The sequence below is a fragment of the Melospiza georgiana genome, chromosome 17 (assembly GCF_028018845.1).
Source record: "Melospiza georgiana isolate bMelGeo1 chromosome 17, bMelGeo1.pri, whole genome shotgun sequence".
Taxonomy (NCBI): domain Eukaryota; kingdom Metazoa; phylum Chordata; class Aves; order Passeriformes; family Passerellidae; genus Melospiza; species Melospiza georgiana.
The window spans coordinates 8,235,329-8,257,067 of record NC_080446.1 but is presented as its reverse complement, the minus strand read 5'-3'; the positions used below and the strand labels follow the sequence as shown (position 1 = coordinate 8,257,067).

Sequence of the window (21,739 nt, the reverse complement as noted above, 5' to 3'; positions counted from 1 at the left end):
CCCATTTTACCCTTCCACACAGTTAAACATCTTGTCCAGGCTTGTTATTTTATATCTTCTTATGACATAATTCCTTTGTACAGGATGAACAAACACTCACTGTCTTGTGGGCTAAGCTGAGCAAGTGCTGAACTAACAAACAAAAATGGCATTAATAGAAAATAGATCAGGAAATACAAAAAGTCATTGTCACCAATTGACTTACAGTGTATTTTTCCTACAGGATGATGTTTCAATTCTGTTTCATTAAAATCACAAAAGCATACAGAAGAAACTGAATGAGTTTCAGAAATGCACAACATATTCAAACTATGGTATCAGCATGAAAAGAGACTGGGAAGTCTGATATTATGTAATTTGGAGTAATATAATATCATAAGACATGATATTATAGAGAAATACAAAGCACTGAACAATAAAGTGAAGCAAAGCCTTGGGTACCTTTTAATCCTGACAATGTGAAAACCAGTGGATCTTAAATGAAGAAAGGGAATGTTTAGAATATTATTTACACAACTCATAATTAGCATGTGAAACACATTGCTCTAAGGTATGAAAAACCAATGAACTCTAATGGATTCTAAAAAGGAGGTGGCTTTTCTCTGTATACAAAAAAAAAGACAAAAAACAACAACAACAACAACAACAACAAAACTGGTGTTTTCAGGTCAGTTCTGTACTTCCCTCTTTCAGGAACAAATGACCAAATGACTGAAGGTGGGACAGACTTTCCTTCACAAGATAATGGAGAAAGAATTATCTAGTGAAGAATTATCTATTACATTGCTGTGGGGGCATGTGAGCTGGCTTGAACTGGCAGATGCAACACTGGCCAGACACAGCACTAACCTCCCTCTTTCTATAAAACGTTTTATCACTCCTTTCAACTGAGCAGGTCTTGAGATGGATGTGACACAGAGTCTGCAGGCTTGTGTGTCACAGGGGTTGGGAAATGGGTGACCCTTCACCGGAGGACACAAGGTGAAGTGCACTCACTGTGGGCAGGAGCCACAGCACAGTGCAGCAGCAGGGCAGAGGGGGCTGCAGCAGCCCGGGGTGCAGCCCTGGGTGCAGCCCTGAGTGCAGCCCTGGGTGCAGCCCTGGGTGCAGCCCTGAGTGCAGCCCTGGATGCAGCCCTGAGTGCAGCCCTGGGTGCAGGAGCCATCCTTGCCCTGCTGAGGTGCTCCCTGCCCCATGCAGCTCAGCATGGATGCAGCTCTGGGTGCAGCCCTGGGTGCAGCCCTGAGTGCAGCCCTGAGTGCAGCCCTGGATGCAGCCCTGAGTGCAGCCCTGGGTGCAGCCCTGAATGCAGCCCTGAGTGCAGCCCTGGGTGCAGCCCTGGGTGCAGCCCTGGGTGCAGCCCTGGGTGCAGGAGCCGTCCCTGCCCTGCTGAGGTGCTCCCTGCCCCGTGCAGCTCAGTCAGCATCAGGTGCCTGCAATGAGCAATGGGGGGAAAGTGTCGCTGTCACAGCTTTGACATCAAAATCAATGCCCTGAGGGCAGCTCAGCCACACTCGGTGTGTTATCCCTGACAAATATGCATTCAGGTTATTCTTAATCTCCATGGGGGAAAAAAAATTAATATTTTGACAGCCTACCCAGAGGGTCTAACCAAACACTCTTCCTCACTGCCAACATTTTTATGTTGCACTTCGGTGTCTTCAGTCAAAGACTGAACTTTTAAAGACCATTACTCCTTAGTTGGCCTCCTCTTTCTATAACCACTTTTCATCTTTTTCAAAAATCATAATATCTCTGCAGTTCTCTCTGGTTTACACTGATTCATCTTGATCCTTCTATTTTTTTAAGCTCTCCATTCTCTGTAGTCTTGACATTATGGAGCTGAGATTAGCCCTGGGCTAGCATAATGCTTCAGCTGAACAACATTAACAACAGAAAAGAGCATATTTAAAATGTCAATGCTCCAAGGCAGCTTTTAATGGCACTTCAGCCACTGTGCCCTTCCAGTTTGATCCACTGAAGCAATGCAGCATTTGTTTTTTTAACAACAAGTTATGCAGTTAACTAATAGAAATCTTGTGTAATCAGTGTTTCCAAAGTGTACTTATGAAAATACCCTGTGGGATTTTGTTGCAAATCCAAGTCAGCATGTGGTGATAGATGACACTTCTTTCTTCTCCTCTGATGGGCTCAGCTGACTTCTTAGCATGTCTTAGCTGGCTGTTATTCATCTAGATGCTAAGAAGTTCATCTCTTTCAGTGTTTTCCAGGAATCTGAATCAAACTAGTTGATGTCAACTGTAATTTCTCAGCTCCTTTTCATGCCTCTTGCCCCATTTTATACATAGATACTGTGCTTGCCCCTTCCTGATCTTATGAAATTTCCACCCTTCAAGTTCTTCAAGGTAAGCACTAACATTCCTGAGATTGCTTCAGTCTCTTCTCATCATTGGAGATAAGTGAGGTGAAGTAATAATGAAGAGACAAAATACCTTGTTCAGGTCTGTGTAAGTGCAAGGAAACATAAGTTCCTCTGTGTGGAGGGCAGAAGAGAGAAAGAGACATCTGTGATCAATTTGCCAGCACTGATATGGAAAATGAAGGATTAGCCTGAAACAAAATGTTATGAGGCCATTCTGACAAATCCATTTTCTTTGTACCTATAGAATTTCCTGTATGTGCCAATGAAGATATTTTAACTTTTATTGTTCTCTCTCTAGAGTGAGAAACTAGATGAGTAACCACCATCGAAACACAAATTGAAGTGATAATTTGTACTTGGTCCAAAATGAGTGTTTTATTTTATGGGGATGAAGTTTCTCTCCATGCAGGGAGAGTTACTGCTCAGGATCCACTCATCAAAGCTATTCCATGCTCAGTGGTTTGTCAAGTTACTACTAGCTTACACTACATTTACAGCATTCATACCATTAGTATAATTCACAGAGACTCTAAGGAGGGGCTGACACAAAAGCATTACTGTGGTGATCCCCAAAAAGGGACCAATGAGGCAAATGAAAAGTTCTGGGGTTTTTTTCCAGACTTATGAGTACACTCATAGGGAGGGGACCAAATTAATTTGATTATGAATGTATACTTTTATTGCATGAATACTCAACTTTGGATCATCCTGGGAAGAGATATTAATTTATACTGACTCAAAAAACATCCCTTGCCGAGTCATGCATCATTGCATGTGAAATTCTGGATTCCAGGTATGCAATTAAATGCTCTGCTTTTCTAAGCATCTCATCAAGCTTCTGGATAAATGGCCTGAATTGCACAAGTCCAATGTCTTATAACCCATGAGCTAATATAGGGTTACTAGGAAGTTTACATGACCACTGGTATGACTTACCTGCCTCACTCACCTAATGTGAATTATAATTGGTTTGAGCATAAGGACAGGCCTAAAGTTTTCCCTATAAATGCTGCAACACAGCCAGAGCTTGAAGTCTTATCATATAGGTCTGCAGTTGCTCACAGCAATACAAAGTCCAGGGCAAAGAGGAGCAAAGGAGCATGGCTGGTAAGTTTAAAAAAAAAAAGTCTCTTTGTTCTTATGGAATGGGAAAGTGAATAATGTACCATGTGTTAGCTTTCTCTGTGGGGTTGTTTTGTGAAGGGCTCTGAACTTTTGAAGTACAAAACATTTTGAGAATTATGCATATGTTGTTTCAGTGTTTTTCTTTCCTGAATTTTACAAAAGACACAAACAAGCACAAGGAGATAATCCGTCCATTGCTATGCTGAAGTTAAATTTTAAAATATTATAAAATTGCAAATAGAGCAGAAGGAGTTAGGGCAAACTGCAAATTTTATTTTAGCATTAAATTTAATGAATCAAAGATTAGGTTGCATATGAATGAATCTTGTGTTAATGGAAATTTTTATGCAAAGGATACACTACAGACTAAATTTCTTCCTGCAGATCCAGAGCCAGTAATGCCATTTTAACTATTTTTTAAAATTAGTGTGAAAGGCAAAGGCACTTTAAAATGCAAACAAAGCTAGCAGAAGTCCAGCAGTGAAGTCTTAGGGGGAAGGAAATTAAATCAACACCTTTTAGTGAGACTGGCCATGTACTCACTTAGGCCTGACTTGCTGGCACCTGTATAGAAATGTATGGAACCACAGAATAGTGTGAGTTGGAAGGGGTATTTAAATGCCATCTGCTCCAGCTCCCCTGCCATGAGCAGGGACATCTGCAACCAGATCAGGTTGCTCAGGGCTCCTTCCACCCTGACCTTGCATTTTTCCAGGAATGGGGCATCTACCACCTCCCTGGGCAGCCTGTGCCAGTGCCTTGTCACCTTCTCTGGTAAAAACTTTTCTTTTATCTAATCTGAGTCCTTCAGTTTAAAACCATGAGCCCATGTTCTATTGCAACAGGACTTGCTAAAAGTTTGTTCCCAACTTTCTTCTAAGTCCCCTTCATAAATACATAAAATGAGTCCTGACTTTGAGATGATGCTGCTTTACCAATCCTAGGCAGAGCACATGCTGTGCTGGCTTTATGTGACTTAGGCTTGAAAAGCTCAGGAAATTAATAAAAAACATCCATCTACAGATCAGGGGCTCAAGTGCAGAAATTGCATGCATTGTTTTCCCCTCATGCAGTTTAAGAGAGGCACAGTTACCCTATTCTCACAGTCCTAGGAGAAGTGATTGCACAAACTCTTAGAACACAAGTGTTTGTCCATATATCTATTATTTGAAATAATTCCTGGTATTGTTTTGACCTTTTGCCAGCATCCCTCACAGCATCTGCTGTTTGCCTGGCCTGATGGTGGTTAATTAATGACTATTTCAGTGCAGCTGCTATGTGTGATACCATCTATATGTTTACTTGTTTAAGAGCAGGACTGAAGATAGGAGGGAATTGGGTCCATGCAATCAGCATAGGGCTGTAGACTCCTTTATAAATCTCCTCCTCTGAGCAGAGCCTAAATAAACACAATTTAATAGGTGAAGGTGAAATAATGGGCTGAGTAGAAAAATCCTTCTTTTTAACAAAAGAACTATACAGTAAGGTGGACAGTTAAAACCTTCAGCAATGGGGGAAAACCCCACAAACCAATTGTTTCTGCATTATAACACTTCCTTTTAAGCAATGATTTGCCAATAACTTAGAAAATTTTATCAGAGCTCTCTCTCAAAACTTCCTCTTGAAATTTCAGACAGCAGTCTATCCTTCTCAACGACAATTTTCTTATTGCATGAAACTCAAGAAGCATTTAATGCAGCGTTTAACAAACAAACAGGTATTTGCTGATCATGACCAGCACTTGCTTGTGAAATACCCAGGATCCAAGAAATATCCAAGCCCAGGTTCAGCTGGAGATGTCAGAACTGCACAAAGATGCTCCTCATGTACCATGCACAATTTTTAATGTAAAAAACTGAGAGTTTGTGTGCTGGTGTGCACCGAGCTGTTTTCACTCTTTCTCTTCCTGCCTCCCTACTCCTCCCATCCCCTGACACACATCCTGCAGACAGACACACCTTTTTTCACAGAAAATATGCATTTCTGGGCCAGTCTCTAATGAACCTGCTTTAACACAGTCCAGAAGGTATTGCAGAAAGAAAAGGGAAAAACACCTAAAAGGTTCCTATAAGCTTGCCTGATTTTTAAAGTGTTTGATAGTCTGCAGCACCACTACTGCTACTAAGGATTTAACAACTCGTTTCGTAGTCTTACACCGAAAATAATTATCTCAGCTTCTTTCTGTCACTTTTAAGCTTCAGTGTCATTACAATTAAGTTGTGAGTTACACCTGCAAGCATCCTGTTTGTGCATTAGCACTGGGAGCGCCTGCCGCAGAATGGGCAGCACGCTGCATCCTCAGAGAGGGGCAGAGCAGGGCAGGGATGGAGCCTGCACTGGGCTGTTCCTGGGTGATGAGTGTGCAGCAGGAGCTGGGAGTTAAAACTGCCAAATAATGCCTTTATCCCATTCCAATGGAAGACGTACGTGCAGAAGTGGGAGAGGTAGGGAAATATATGTAAATATCATAGGCTGTACATTATAGGTGCTGTGTGATGATGTGGGAGCTGTCAGGAGAGGCCAGCAAAGGTTCATCCCAGTCTGTGCACTGCCAGTTTAGCTTATTCCTGTGTCCTTGGGAGTTTTTGAAGGTCACATATCAGTGCATGTCACTATTATGTCACTGTCAGCCTCCCTTCTGAACAAGCCATCTCACCTGGAATGAGCTGAGATCTCAAGAGGAGATCTGAGCCCAGCTAACAGGACACCCTTCTTACACAGACAGCATGGAAGGGGATTGTGCCAACTTCTGCTGTCTTCAAAGGACGAAAGGCTGTTGGCAAACTTCAGGAAGGGTTCAGACTTCCATTCCAAATGTCCCTGCTATTAAGGCATGTAAGTGGAGCATAGACAGAAAATGAGACGTGTCTTGGACAATATGCAAGGCTCAGAAGAGGTCTTGGCCAAATATTTTTCCATATGGGCCTGACCATTCTCTGTCAGGTGGTTCTAGTCCTGAAAAGTGCTGATGTGAGTCAGTGTCCCAGGTCTCTCCCTAGTGTGGGTCACAAATAAAGCACAGCTGTAGAAAACCACTTGAATTCCTTTATCTGGGATAGCAGGAGTGGGGGTTGCTGATGGAATTTCTTGCTTAATTATTCAAAACCAGGATGTGATAAGAGATAGGATAGCCCAGACTTCTTAGGCTACTGAATCACAGAATCAGAATAATTTAGGTTGAGAAAGACCTGTAAGATCACCGAGTCCACTGAGGCGGTCCCAGTGAGTCATGGCCATGTGGTTGCAGCATGGTGCTTTAGGGATTTGTTAAAAAAAAGCTGTGCTCAGAGAGAAGATAGGAGCAGATAGACTATTATAGGTACTGATTTCCCATCCTGAACAAAAGGGCAATTAATAATAGGTGACATTTCATAAAATTCAAGTATCACTGAGGATTCACATAGAGTTGGTGTGAAAGAGAACATTGGAAAGAAGAGAAAGGAGTTTACTGAGGGGAATTTGCCTGTTAACAACAATTTCCTTCGCTGTTCAGTGCTGAAACTCTTAGTCCTATATTTTCAATGCTTTAACACTTACTGAGGTGAGGGAAAAGATCTGGGTATTACTGGAAAAGGATGTTATGAATTATATGACTGGGGCAGTCTGCAAAAGATGATTCTGATACACCTTCCTCTGGGTACATGAAACAATGTACTAACATGGTTCATAGCTTCAGTTTTCTGAGGTCCAAGAGTCTTCTCTTGCTACCCACAGAGTTCCAAGCTCCTGCCTGTGCAGTCCCTACCTTTACAGCCCCCATCCAAGCCCTGCAAACACTGCTTGGTGAGGGAGCTCCCTGGGTCAGATGCAATGTGCTTGACTGACTGCATGTTCTGACTAGTGTTAATATTTCTCATTAATTTAGCCCTCATTCTCAACCTTTGTCCGTAATCTTTAATCCAAAGGTCCAGTATGTATCATTCATCATGTGTTTGTTTTACAAACAAAGCACACCAGAGGCCCGCAAGGCAACTCAGGCAGAGCTGGGAATAAACACCAGAAGCCAACACAACAGCCACAACTTGTTCTTCCTGACATACTGTCTGCCAGCATAAATGGACTCCTGCTCTTTCTCTTTCAACAGTAACTAACCTTCCTATCAAAGAAAAATGGTTTGCTGTGTATCCAAGGATAGGCTGAAATGTTAAATTTGTTCTGAAAATTGTTTGTGTGACATTTAACAGTATTTTAAAGTATGGATAGGAGAGTATGTCTTAACATCAAAAAACTCTAATCAAATTTGAAAACATTTTAAATTTGAGGATTAGTCCTATCATTTTAATATCTCAGTTGGGCTTTGCAAGTTATAAAACTATGGTCCCTGTTAAGATTAAGATAATTAGTGAACAAAGAGTCAAAGTAGCAGTGTGAATTATAGCCAGTTAAAAACTGTTTCTTCTAACAACACCGTTTATAAGAAACATGAATAAAACATGTCTGTATATTAAATGGGTTGAGCAAGTTCCAATTCTAGATGTTACAAACACGATCCAAACCAGAAAACAAAACAATTTGGCTCCTGAATACTGAGCCCAGCCAACCAAAATGATGAATTTGGGAACGTGTTCAGCTGTGCCAGTCCAGCATATGGGTGTCACTGAGAGGCATCTCTAAGATGTGCACTGAGTTCATTCAGTTTTACAGGTTGTTTCATAAAAGTATCAGAATTAGTCTATCTCTCTCCTAACACAAAGTGGAGCCACCTGCAAAGCAAAAGCAAAATTCACTCTCCTTGAAGTTAAAAGGAAGATTTTTGAGCATAAATTGGCTTTGCCAGTAGCATGGTCAGAGATGTCTTATGAAAAAATAGTAGAGCACCAGCTGAAAGGAAATATTTTATCACTAGTCACAAATATACTTATTTGGTGTCACTATAGTGTGTCATGCAAATATGACATGGAGTGCTTGTCTATTGAACGGGGTTAAACAGAAATTATGTGATAAATAAAAAATTGGTTCTTTAAATTTGGCCCTGACTGGTCCTGGGGCAGAGACAGTAGCTTGGTCATTGTTTTGCAATTACTACAATGCAGGAAGGGGGAAAAAAGTAGCTCCAAAACAACAGATTTAGGGACTTAATTTAAACAAAAAGTCCATGTAAATATTTCTGATGGAGTATTTTAAATTAAAAATAGTGTTTTGCAAGAAGGAGTTATGCTGTTCCTAGAACTTTAGCCCTACAACAGAAAGAAAAGCAGCTAATTGCTGAAGTTCTTATAGTTTTAAACACATTAAGAAACTCTTAAGAAATGGCCAGACTGTTAGGAATAAATATTGTCCAAGCTTCAGATGTTAACTTGCAAGGAATTAAGATGAGGACGTAAGAACTGAGAGAGAAAAGAAAATGAATGAAAAATGAATCCTCAAGCCCCACTGATCAGATCAAGGCTGGGGGCAAAGACAGCAGCTCAAGCTCCACCCCCAGAGGAAATATTGCAGAGTTTAAAGAAGTGAAGGCACCAGTGGAACTCATTCCTTGAGCCAGCAGAATTACAGGAGGCCTTCCAGAGGAAGCTCCAGAGGACACATTGATCAGATATGGGCCAAGGTGAGCAAGGGGAAAGCCCATCCTGTGATGCTCTTTGTTACATCCATACTTCATGTTCAGCTCTGTCATGGACACTGAGAGGTCACTACTTCTCTAAGGAGATTTGATCCAATAAAAAAAGAAGTAGCAGGAAATTCTTCCATTGAAAGTCAGGAGAAGGATTTTCAGAGGAATTGCATTTTTTCATTTATTGTGTGCATGGGAAAAGCAAGCTTGTCAGAATGAGGTTTGGCAGCACAGGCATTTAACTGACATAAAAATGTTATATTTTGCAAATAGGAAGGGAAAACCTGCAGCTATTTGGAGTTTTCAGAAAAGGGCAAATGACAGACTGACAGACTTGACATAGGAGAAAGAAGCAAAGCAGAACTTTGGGAATGTATCACTGCAAAGGCTGAGGAAGGCTACACTGAGCAGAGAAGGCTGAAATCTGAAGCTGAGGCAGAGAGGATACAAAAAATGGGAGTGTTGGGGGTTTTTTGGCAGTTTCTTTGTCGCTGTGGTGGGTTTTTTGTTCACCTGCTAATATTTATAGGTATGCAAACAGACCAGTTTAATAATGATTATAAAGTGTTTCATGTTGCTTTTCCAGCTCCTGCCTTTCTAAAGGCAAAACTCCCTGAGCCCTCAGCTCATTCTACAATAGATGTGCTTCACTGCTAAGTTTCTGAGGATTTTATTTAATAGTAGATATGTTCTTCAAGAATCATCTGTACTTCTCACCTCAATACTGTAAAAAACCCACGTTCCTCTACATTTGGACAGTGACTGCATTGCTAAAACTACCAGTGTAGTTATTTCAAGGCTTTTCTGAACTTGATAAATTTAAGATCATGCTGTAAAAAAATCTTTACATTAAGAAATCTCTTTGAACATAGGATGCTTTTTTTTTTTAACTCAATAATGGCACAGGGTAACAATTTTCCACTCCTAAGCCTCACATTCCTACTCTTTCCTATCTCCCTCTTCACAGGGGAAGAGAAAAACTTTTTCATCTATACGTCTGCGCTTCAGTTAAACCATCAAGCCATCTCCTACTAGAAATCCCTCCATAGGCTCTGATGATGGCAGATCCAAGCCAATCTTGGATCTTTGTTCTCTGGCCTCTGACTGAAGCCACAGTTCTCATGCAAGAGCATCCCAAAATATATTTTAAGAGTACTCTCTCTCCAGTTCTGCCATCTCTCCCACTGCCAAACAACATCCCAGTGTCCATCAGCATGTTCCTGTTAGGTGCTTCCAACAGTGGCAGCTGTGTGACACATAATGGGGCTAGAGACCACATAATGGCTTAAAATTCACAGGGTTTCTCAGCTCAGTCAGGTTTCTTTATTTCTCATTCAGAGGCAGCAAGGCTGTGCCTCTCTTAGGGTGACACCATCACAGAATGGGAGAATTAATAGAGTTCAGAGAGATTTTTATCTAAGTAACTCATAAATATTCAATTTTCTCAGGTTTCTCTCCTCTTACATGCCTTTCTGATTTTAATTTAGTACAGGGTATATCTTTAGTACCATGTATACTAGTGCTTCTATATTTAATTATGCAGATAACCTCTAACAGCCTATGCAAGATGAAGCCTCTTAAAAAAATGCTCACATAAAAATTATTTCTAATTTTAGCAGAAGCCTCACATGGGTACCAGTTACCTGTAGAAAGTAACAAGCAATTCTTCAGAGTGTGTTTGTGCTCCTTCTTCCTCTCAAGCTTTTTTGCTCATCTCATTTTTTCATAGCTGCAACGCAGCCGAGTACCGACTGGCATCTGAAAGAAAATGCAAGAGAACACCACACAAGTAAATTTTCTAGTGAAGAACTGATTGTGAGGAGAGGACAGGCCTTCACTATCACCTTCAATGGAGCAGAACGGCCTGAGCAGAACTTGATATTCATTGCAGAAACAGGTATGGCCCCCAGCTTCTTCCACAGGGACAGCAATGCTGCCTCAGGACATTCTTCTGGCCCAATCTGCACTACAGAGCAGCAAGAGAAAACCTCAGAGCCAACGTGCTCATTCACAGCCATGGAAGTGTGTGAGGTGTTTGTTGTACTGCTGCCACCCCAGCCAACAGCCACAGCTTCCTTCAGTTGCCAATATTTGGCACAAATTCACCTGAGGGGAGGGTTGGGAGGGTTACATCCCTGCTGAGTTCGTTGATGACTAAATCTCTATTTCCGCATGGCACGGAGAAAAAAAAATGTTATTTGTTTCTCTTGAAAGGTCCAAAACCCTCAAAGGCAACCAAGACCCTGGCCACGTTTGATATTTCCAGCGCAGCGAGCAAGGAGGGCTGGGGTGCAGTGGTGCAGTCCAGCAGCGCCAGCTCTGTGAGCATCTCCATTTCCAGCCCACACAATGCTGTCATTGGACGTTACAGGCTGAGTGTTCAAAGTGGCAGCTCCTCTCCACAAAGTCTTGGAACTTTTGTTTTGCTTTTTAACCCTTGGGCTTCAGGTATGAATGTGTCGGATTTCCTCTAAAGACCTATGTTGCTTTTAGCTTCATTAATATTTGCAGCTTCTCTGTTTGATCTATACTTTAATATAGCAGCTGAAAATTGACAACATGAGGGAGCAGTGACCAAAAAAAAAGTGTCTAACAGTTTCTTAGGACCTTCTGGTACATAGAATCAGCTCTGTAGCATGTACATACTAGAGAGCTCATTGTCCTAAAAGAAAAGGTTCTGCTTTTGACAAAGCTTCCCTATTTCTGCACAAGTTTAGAAGAGAGTGTCTGGCCTCTGTAGAACCAAGAAAAGAGTCATATTTACCATTTTCTCAGAGATTTGGCAGTGTCACACCTCCATCTTCACTCAGACACCTCCCACCCCTTTCTCTAATTGTAGATCCTGAGTTTCACAATCTGTTTATAGCACCAAGAACAGCAAAGGGTGGATATCTGCAAGCACCCTTGTAGACCAAGAGAGCTCTTGCCTTATAGAGCAAGACTCCTGAGGTTTTGTTTTATTTTGCCTGTCGTGTTTGTACATCTCTCTGTTTTGGTTTTTCAGGTGATGATGTGTTCATGCCTAACGCGGCTGAGTGTGAGGAATATGTGCTAGAAGAGTTTGGCATCATTTTTGCAGGCAATAAAAATCATATCAGCAGCTTTGGATGGAACTTTGGCCAGGTAAATGTAGCACTGAAGCACCAGACATTGTTTTTGCATCAACTGGGTCATTTGCTTTTTCCAGTTCATTGCATACATCTCTGAAGAGCAGGACTCTGCTGTTGCAATGAACCCTTGTGCCAAGCCCTGTTTCACTGATCAATATGAGGATTTGTAATTTACTATTCCCTATTTTGCCTTGGAAGACCAGCCAGCACAAACATTAATATCTTTACTAAGACTACATAGCCTTAACTTAGTAAAGTACTGTAGCAATGCTGAGAGGCCTCAAGTCCACAGATTCCAAGTTTTTAAAAGCCCTGTGAATTCTGATTTTCAGAGTTTGTTGTGGCCACATTTTTACATGGTAATTCCTGGCTGAGCTCTGCAGCGCTTCAATCAGTGATTTAAAAACTCCATTCAACACTAATGTGGCTGTCTGCATCCTGATTTTTAGTAATCTCTGTTTTCAAAGCACTGATTCCTTTCTGTACCACAGTTTCAAGGAGACATCCTCAATATTTGCCTGGCCATAATGGATCGGAGCCTGTACTACCGCCAGGATCCCATCACTGATGTGTCTCACAGACACGACCCCAGGTACCTGGGCCGTGTTCTCAGTGCCATGGTAAGCAACAGCTTCACAAAGTGCAAACTCAGCTACTAAGTGTCCTGTAAAAGTAGTCAGGGAAAGTAAATATGAAGCCACTTCATAGAGAATTTTAGGCCACTGGCTATATGGTGAAGTATGGGCCTACATGGTCAACTGCTCTGAGCCTGCCAGTTTTATCTCCTCTGGGATAGTTTTGATAATTATCACTTTGATATCCAGTATTCACACTGCAAAAATAAGATTGGGTGGTTGAGGGACCAGTTCTTTGAAGGTCTTTAGTCCAGTCACTCATTTGAAGAGGAATTACTGGGTACTGGATCAGTTCAGCCATGGACTTACAGGCTGCTTTGAAACTCTCCAAGGAAGGAAGGTTTCTGGCCTCTGTGGATGACCAGTTCAGATATCCTCCTAATGAGGAATTTGTCTCTTATATCAAAAATGATTTTTCAGTCACACTGAAAAAATAAGATTGGGATGGTTGAGGGAACAGTTCCTTGGAGGTCTTTAGTCCAGCCACCCATTTGAAGTGGAGCTACTGGGTACTGGATCAGCTCAGCCATGGATTTGCCAGGCTGGTTTGAAACTCTCCAAGGAAGGAGGGTTTGTGGTCTCTGTGGGTGACCAGTTCAGAGCAGCCCTACCCTCCTAATGAGGAATTTTTCTCTTATGTCAAATATGATTTTCCCAAGCTACAGCTTTCTGCTGTTGCCTATTGGTATATGAAAGAGAAAGGTTAGTCACACCTTCCCCAGTGCAGCCTACTGTGAGCTTTCCTTTCTGATGAGAGAGCACTGTTGGCTCAAATTCAATATAGCATTTACTCTAACTCCCAGGCCCCTTTCAGACAGGCGGTAAACTCTTAATTTACCTCATCATAAATTTAGTGAATATCTTCTCAGGTCAACGCCAATGATGACCAAGGGGTGGTGCTAGGAAACTGGAGTGGAAAGTATGAGGGTGGCAAAAATCCCACCAGCTGGACAGGAAGTGGTGAAATCCTGCAAAGCTGGAAGAAATCAGGATTCAAACCTGTTAAATATGGACAATGTTGGGTTTTTGCAGCAGTACTGACTACAGGTATGTTTTATGTCACACACATGACTGACATTGCACAGATTCTATTAAAAGAAGCATTGCTAATACTCCCTAAATAGAAGCTTTTGAAGACATTACTATGCTATATGAAACCTGCAGAAATATTGCTTTCTGTCTGTGGCTTTCTCTTCACTCTTTAGTGCTTAGATGTCTGGGGATTCCCACCCGCACCATTACAAACTTCAGCTCTGCCCATGATGCAGATGGAAATCTGCGTGTGGATGAGTTTTATGATGCAGAAGGAAATCATTTGGAGAAGGGAGCTGACAGCGTGTGGTAAGCCTCAATATTTAATAGTAGAGCTTATTAATGTCTACAGAGCATAGATTCTAATGACAAATGCTATATCTTATTAAGAATTGTCTTAAAAACTACTACACACACACAGAGAATCAATAAAAAATACTACAGAATAATACTACAGGACTTGGTGTTTTCACTCTTTCTCAGTTAAACAAAGAATTGTGACACTAATTACAACAGCTAATTGAAGCCAGGGCAGGCAAAATTATAGTTATGATACCACAGATGGCTGAAAATTTGCAATATTGCATTGGATGTATCAAATGGTGACTTAATCTAGTTTGAAACTATTTTCAAAACCAGTAAAAGTTCATCAGAACCAGATTTCTTGCAGTGGCATCATTTGGAGTGAAAGTAATTTAACTACTGCCTCTATTAAGCATCAGATGCAGATCAAACAAGCTTGCACTCAGCAAAGAGCAGAAGTAGTCCCTCAGTTTCTGTCTTGTTTATTCCCCTTCTTGTTCTGGACTGTTTCTATCTACATGTGACATGTAGAACTGTAGTGTTGTGCCAGAAGGAAACCTAAAGTTAAAACTAAGGAAGTGTATGGAGATTTTAGAGAAGAACAGGCTCAAGGCATTTTTTACAACTTCACAAATTTGTTTTCTGCCCTTGAACATTTATATTTTTTCCACAATGCAATTTTCAGCACTTTTCTAGTTAATGTAGTGAGGGTCAGGGTAGAAGTGGTGAACCTCAGATAAGAACTGTGCAAATAAAGGCATTTAATCCAGGCAACTAAGATGGCTGATTAAAGGAGGTGAACAGGAATCCATAAACACATACTAGTAGCTTACTTGGTTCATTCTTGTACCCAGGAATTTCCATGTCTGGAATGAAAGCTGGTTTACACGCAGCGACTTGGGCCCCTCTTACAGTGGATGGCAAGTTCTGGATGCAACTCCCCAGGAAGAAAGTGGAGGTACACGAATTTTATTTCAGGATTAATGCTGAAAATTAATAAAGTCAGTCACTTTTAGAGAGAAGGAAAAAGAGAAATCATTGTAAAAGCAATTTGTCAATCTGCTCAGAAATAGTTGCAGAAGGAAATACTTCATTGGTTGCATTAGAAAAACTCCAGATAATCTGTGGATGCCAAGAAAGAAACTAGAATTCCAGGAGCAGTTTTTACAGCAATTCCTATACTTCCAATGTAGGTTCAAGTGCTATTGAAAATTAAGGGATAATATAGAATAAATCAAGTGTACTTTCAGAATAAACACAAGATACATTGATGAGTGACCTTGTATGAGGGTTAATGTGAATGAAAGAGCTTGAATGGGACAGCAGCACAGGGCAATTCAGGAGTCAGTGATAAATATCTGTCTAATAATCTGCTTGCTGTCAAAGATTATGCCTAAATTCCTTTTCCTTGATGCTGTAGGAATTTATCAGTGTGGTCCTGCCTCACGGCACGCCATCAAAGAAGGAGAAGTAGAGCTGGACTACGACGGCCCCTTTGTGTTTGCAGAAGTGAATGCAGACTGTATGTACTGGAATTTTGACTCTGCAACTGGAAAGAAAACTTTGATATTCTCAAAGTCTACAGAAATTGGTGCCTCCATCAGTACCAAGGCAGTTGGTAGAGATGCTCGTGTAGATGTCACCAGGGATTATAAATATGAGGAAGGTAAGTAAAACCTCTGGTTCTTCTGATCACAGCTGCTTCATTCCCAAAAGGATATAAATTTTCAGTTAGGAGTGTATTTATAAAGTAGGAGCAGAATTTATTCAATTCCTACACAAAAGGGGAGAAAAGGTACTGAGTAAAAACAAAAACAAAAACTGCCTTGCCCTTTCTGATATGGAGCTGCTTTGTGGGACCTAAGTAAGTCAAGTCTAAGTATCTCCAAATAAAGTGTTCCCTGTTCCATCTGCGTGTTGCTGACATGCACTGTCTGCCTCTGCTTAGTGAGAATTAGGCTACAGCCCAAGCATTTATCTGCAGAATAAAAGACCTGTTGCAGAAACCTGAGCTAAATCAGCACTCAGACCCAGGAAAAGCAACTCTTTCACAGGGTGCAAGAGCACAGCACCTTCTCAGTCCTTCAGATCTGATCATCCCCATGTTATATTTATCTTTTTCCTTGGCTCATGAGCAGTTTCTGCTTCTCCTGTTAAACTGCCATTACCTCAATCCACGAGCCTTCTCCCCTCCTATGGAAAAGGGGAGTGAGGGGCTGGGTGGATGCTTGGCTGCCAGCCAGGCTCAACCCACCACACAGTGCCATCAGCCTTCCCCAACATTTGGGCCTCCCTCTGTGCTAGCAAATAAGAATTCACATTTCTAAATGTTATAGCCATAAAAAGGGATAGAAATGGGGAAAGAGAAACTTTAGACTTTATGTTTTAAAAAAATGTTATTAAAAGGACAGTGACATTACTGACTGCAGTTGCAGAAAATGAGGTATGGCTGTGGAAAACAGAGAGCTTGTTTATCTCTAAGCACAGACACTATGTCCTGGCTAGCTGCTCTCTAGCAGCCATGTAAAATAAGAGATGCATGTTAACTGTTGAGGATGATTTTCATGGTTCTCCCTGACAGGCTCTGCAAAAGAAAGAGAGATTTTCAAAAAAGCCCGTAAGAAGCTGGGACTTGAGGATAAATTTGATCCTACAGCACCAAAACAGGAGGAAGTTGAACAGAAGCCTGACATCTCAGGAAAATTCAAGGTGGCTGGCTCTTTAGAAGTTGGCAAAGATCTCAACCTACTTCTGGTTCTTGAAAATTTGCAGTCTGATGCTAAGACTGTAAATGTAAATATGACTGCATGGAGTACTCTGTATACTAGAAGACGAGTTAATCAGATCTGGAAGGACTCTCTGTCTGTCACTCTGGCTCCAAAGGAAGGTAATTTTTCAAATACCTTTTAAACATAATGGTTTTATCTGTAAAGGGGCATTGGAGGCTGCTCAGCTTGGGAGGAAAAGCTCTTAACAAACTGTAATCCTAAATCCCTGGGTAGAAGAGACTGAGAAAAATATTGATTACACGTACATTAACAAGGCATGCTTCACATTCTCATGTCCCCAAGTGCTTTTCACATTTTGGAAAATATTATCATTAGGAGCCTGGGATAAGAGATGTGTCAGCATCTCCAACATGAGGTGAAAGATCATTGGATCACAACTGATACTGTCTTGTATTAATCTTAGACTTCAAAGTCATTAGTGAGAAACAGAAAAAATAATTCATTTCTTTAATATGTAATTTAACTTCTGGAGAGGCACCAGCAAACTCCTTAAACTCCAGCTGTTGCATCTTTCAGAGCAATAGGGGGGGAAAGAAGCCAGGCAATACAGTAGTATTTAATGGAGAAGGGATAACATTAAAGAAATCACTATCTACCGAAAGCAAACAGATAGATTTGCATTAATTAATTTTGGCAATGATGGCTGAAGACCCTCCTATTCCTATTCACAGCATAAAAGGAAAATACTAATGTTAGATATGCTTATAAAAGCATATACCAATTCCTTTTTTAATTTTTCCTTCTAGAAAAACAATTCCCCATTAAGATAAAGTATCCTGAATACCAGCAGCAGTTAACTACAGACAAAACAATCCAGGTCACAGCTTTATGTCATGTAAAGGATGGGATTCAAGTGCTTGTGAAAAGAAACATCACCCTGGACAATCCTGCCATTGACATACAGGTAAATTCCCTTTGTTATAACTGCAGTGGCAGAGAAAAGGGAAAGGGAGTTCTTTGAGAGCACTTTATTCCCTGAAAGAAATGCTCTGGTCACATTCAAAAATTCTGCCATGGTTCATCACAGCCTCTCATAATATCTCCCCTTCTGACTCCTGGAAAGGCTCAGCTAGAAAAGAACACAGAACCTGGCCTCACAAATGTTTTCTTTGCACAGGTACTTGGTGAAGCAAAAGTGAATAAAGAGGTGGTTGTGGAGGTGGCATTCACCAATCCCATCAATGAGGAGGTGAAGGACTGTGTGCTGCAGGTGGAGGGCAGTGACCTCCTCCAAGGGGTCCTGGAGCTACGGTGGGTACCAGAACCATCTCCTGCTATCAAACACACAGGAATGTGGGCATGGATGAGCTGGAACTGAACTGTGGGATGAGACATCACCTTTTTCTAGCTGTCAGCTGGGAGGCACAGGTTATGAGCACACAGTGATGAACCAGCCCTTCATCTAGGCTGGGCTTTGGCTCCATGGTTTGGGAGGTCAAATAATTGCTGTCCTAATTGGACAGAACTTGTTTTCCTGCCTATCTAGCAGGACCACACACTTCCAGAGAAAAAATTCATGCTTACCCAAGCTGTAAATGTTGCTGAGGCTGTCTATCCTGCTATAGGCCAGACTGGTTGCACCTTCTTGAGACCAAAGGCCAACAATAGGATACACAACTATTTCTGTCCAAATTACAACATACCAGGATTTTTTTTTCACTTTAGTAAATGGACTGCAGGTGCCAATCTGGGTGCACAGCATTGTAAACAAATTGTATTTATATCCAACATACAGAAATACATGTAAAAAGCAGATACAGCAGTGTCTCAGCTTTGGGAACAAAAATTATTACTGCTTAGACACAAGTTGTGATCTCAAAGGATGGGACCTCTGAAAAGCACAAAGCCAGGTCTGCTCCATGCTCAGCTTTTCCAGACACAGCAGATCACAATTTGAGGAGGATAGTATTTGCAGAACAGACTAAACCATGGCAAGCAGCTTTTTCCAAAATGAGAGCTCCAGGCACACTCTCTGCTTTCAGAACTCTACCAAATAATTATCTTAGGGGATTAATAAACAAGAGTCAAGAAACTATTTGATGATGTTGAGATTGAGAAGACTGGAATAAAACACTTTTTTTTTTTTAACTATAGATCCCAGTTGCCTATTATCTGCTTGGGTGATTTTGTAACTTTTTCTGCCCTTTTCCCTTCAGTATTTCATAATTGAAACAGAAAGATTAAATTTTCAGACTATCCTTCATTTTGTACAGATGAGAAATTGCATAAAAATTTCAGTGTATCCTCACAAATGCAGTTATTTCTGGAAAATACCTGGGATATAAAAACATGCTCTTTAGCTGAATACACAGACAAACACAAACAAACAAACACAGCAACTTGACATTGCCATTTGCACTTGAGCAATTAGGAATGGTTCATCCCATCATTTATAAGCTCTCCTGAGGGAATTTACCAACCTCCTGTTGTCTATCCCACACAATTTTATCCTCAGGCAAGACAAGACTATATGTCAGAGTAAGAGAAAAACATTAACAAGTTTCCAGGAGTTACAAAACATTCAGTGTAAGACATTTTCATTTCCATTCAGAATTTCCTGCTCTGTAAACACTGAGGTTTCCTTGGTGCTATACTCCTTTCTAATTCAAGAGTTGATATTAACATTCTGCAAGGTCTCTGTTTATTCTTTTGCAATGATTCAGTGTTGTGTTTTACACCCTCTGTTCTGCATGAAATCTTATCTCACATATTATTGTGTCCCCCTTTGTGGGCTTATCTGGGTTAATGCATAATGAATTTGTGAGAGCCTTTAATGTATGGATTTGAGTCTTTAAGTACTTATCATATACTTATCTGATAAGTATTGTGTGATCAAGCCATGTGTGATCTTTTCATGGCCGTCTTACTTTGAAGTGATGAGTTCTTACTCCAGGTGGAAGATGATTAGTGAAGAAACTGAAGCATGTTGCATAAGCCTGTTTTTGACTTGTATTTTCCCTCTGTTTCCTTTTATTTTAGCATACCACCACTGAAAGCCAGTGAGAAATCCAGTACCAAGTTTAAACTTATCCCTTCTGAGGCGGGACCCAAACATCTACTTGTTAATTTCTTCTGTGATAAATTTGCAGATATCAAGACCTTTAAGATGGTAAATGTGATTAACTAACATGAAGATGTACAAGGAGTGGTCTGTGTGTGTATAAACTGAACAAAATGTGATAAGAAATCTTGTATAGAAAGCAATGAGATAATCAGCAAAACAAATCTTCGCTTCCTCTGATAAAGGGTCACCAGCACCATATCATTGCAATTTTACACTGTAATTTTAAATAAACTGAGGAATGCCTGATTGTTCATTTACTGTTGTGAATATCCATATTAAAAAGAATATTTTACCTTCCACTTGGAGAGTCTTTGATTTATGTCTAACTTTCTTTTGAATTAATTTCTCCTGGCTCCAGATGCCTCTGCACACACATTCATAAACTCATTGTTACTTAGTGAAAGCCTTATCCAATGGACTTGCAAACACTTCCAAAGTGTTTCTCCTTACTGAAACTGTGATACTTCAACATAGTGAGGATGACTTGCACAATTTATATCATTTAGCTTTGTCTTCTTTGCTACAAACTGTCCTGACAGTTTCCCTTTTTATTTTTTTTTTTGGCAAATCACAGTGACCAAATGAGGCATAGGAGATGTTCATCAGGAATTTGGGTGGTGTCCAATTTGAGAGGCATTCAACAAACACATGGGGGTAATTGCCCAGCTCAGGGTACATATTTTGTGCATAGTTTAGAATGCTGATGTTTTTTATTTGCTGAAAGCCTTATTTGGGAATAAAAGGCAGGGCAATATAAGTCTGAGGGTATTTTTACTTGAGAAGAGTTATGAATTCTTCACTATAGATTATGTGTCAGGAAGTCATCTCTTAGATTTGAGTTAATAAAGCAAACTTCAACCTTTTATGGGGGACTGGTACAGGCTAAATGATGGGTTCCAGTGAAGTAGGTGTAGCCCAGTGAGTGGCTTGGTTTATGGGCAATAACTGTGGAACAGTAACTCAAGCTCTGACTAAAAATGACTGTGTAGGTAAAGTGGATGGAAAGACAAGCTGCTGCTTTGGCACTGTTGGGCCAGGAAGCAATAAAACCTTAATTCTGTGCCCCAGCCTCCACCACACTGAACAGGGTACTGTGACCTGTCACAAGGGCTTCTCACTGTTCAGGAACACAAGAGCAGACTGGTTATAAAGTCCTTTTGTCCTTGTAGCCAGCAGAATTGCTGGAGCAGGGCACCTGCAGCCCCCTGTTTCCTGCTGCCATCACAGGATGCAGATGGGGTGAGCTACAGACAGGCTGTGCAAGGAGCCCACAGTGGTTCCTCCTCTTTTCTCCTGGTGTTCCTCAAGGCGAGCCAAGAGCTCTCATTGTGCAAATCACAGATTCACAGAACAGCTTGGCTTGGAAGGGACCCCAAAGATAATCTGGTTCCAATCCCCCTGTTGTGGGCAGGGACAATTTCACCAGACCAGGTTTCTCAGAGCCCCATTCAACCTGGCCTTGAGCAATTCCAGGGATGAGGCAGCCTCAGCTCCTCTGGGCAACCTGTGCCAGGGCCTCAGCACCCTCACAGGGAAGATTTTTTTCCCCTAATATCCAATCTAAACCTAGTCGTTGTCAGTTTGAAGCCATTCCCCCTTGTCCTGTCACTCCACACCCTTTTAACAAGACTCTCTCCATCTTCCTGGTAGGCTCCCTTCAGGTCCTGGCAGGCCATAATTAGATCACCCAAATTCTCTTTTCCAGGATGAAGAAACCCAATTCCATCAGATTTCCTCATGGGAG

General features: G+C 41.1%; 1 protein-coding gene across 1 annotated transcript; it reads left to right on the top strand.

The window, feature by feature from the left end:
- The first annotated feature begins 9,046 nt into the window (after positions 1-9,046).
- LOC131090695 (protein-glutamine gamma-glutamyltransferase E-like) lies at positions 9,047-20,294 on the top strand. Its single transcript, XM_058036233.1, has 13 exons — positions 9,047-9,056; positions 10,792-10,959; positions 11,277-11,510; positions 12,067-12,185; positions 12,664-12,792; positions 13,677-13,854; positions 14,013-14,148; positions 14,997-15,100; positions 15,563-15,808; positions 16,724-17,029; positions 17,678-17,835; positions 18,049-18,182; positions 19,911-20,294. The coding sequence occupies exons 1-13, from the start codon at positions 9,047-9,049 to the stop codon at positions 20,056-20,058; spliced, it is 2,070 nt and encodes a 689-aa protein (XP_057892216.1). The 3' UTR covers positions 20,059-20,294.
- Positions 20,295-21,739: the final 1,445 nt, after the last annotated feature.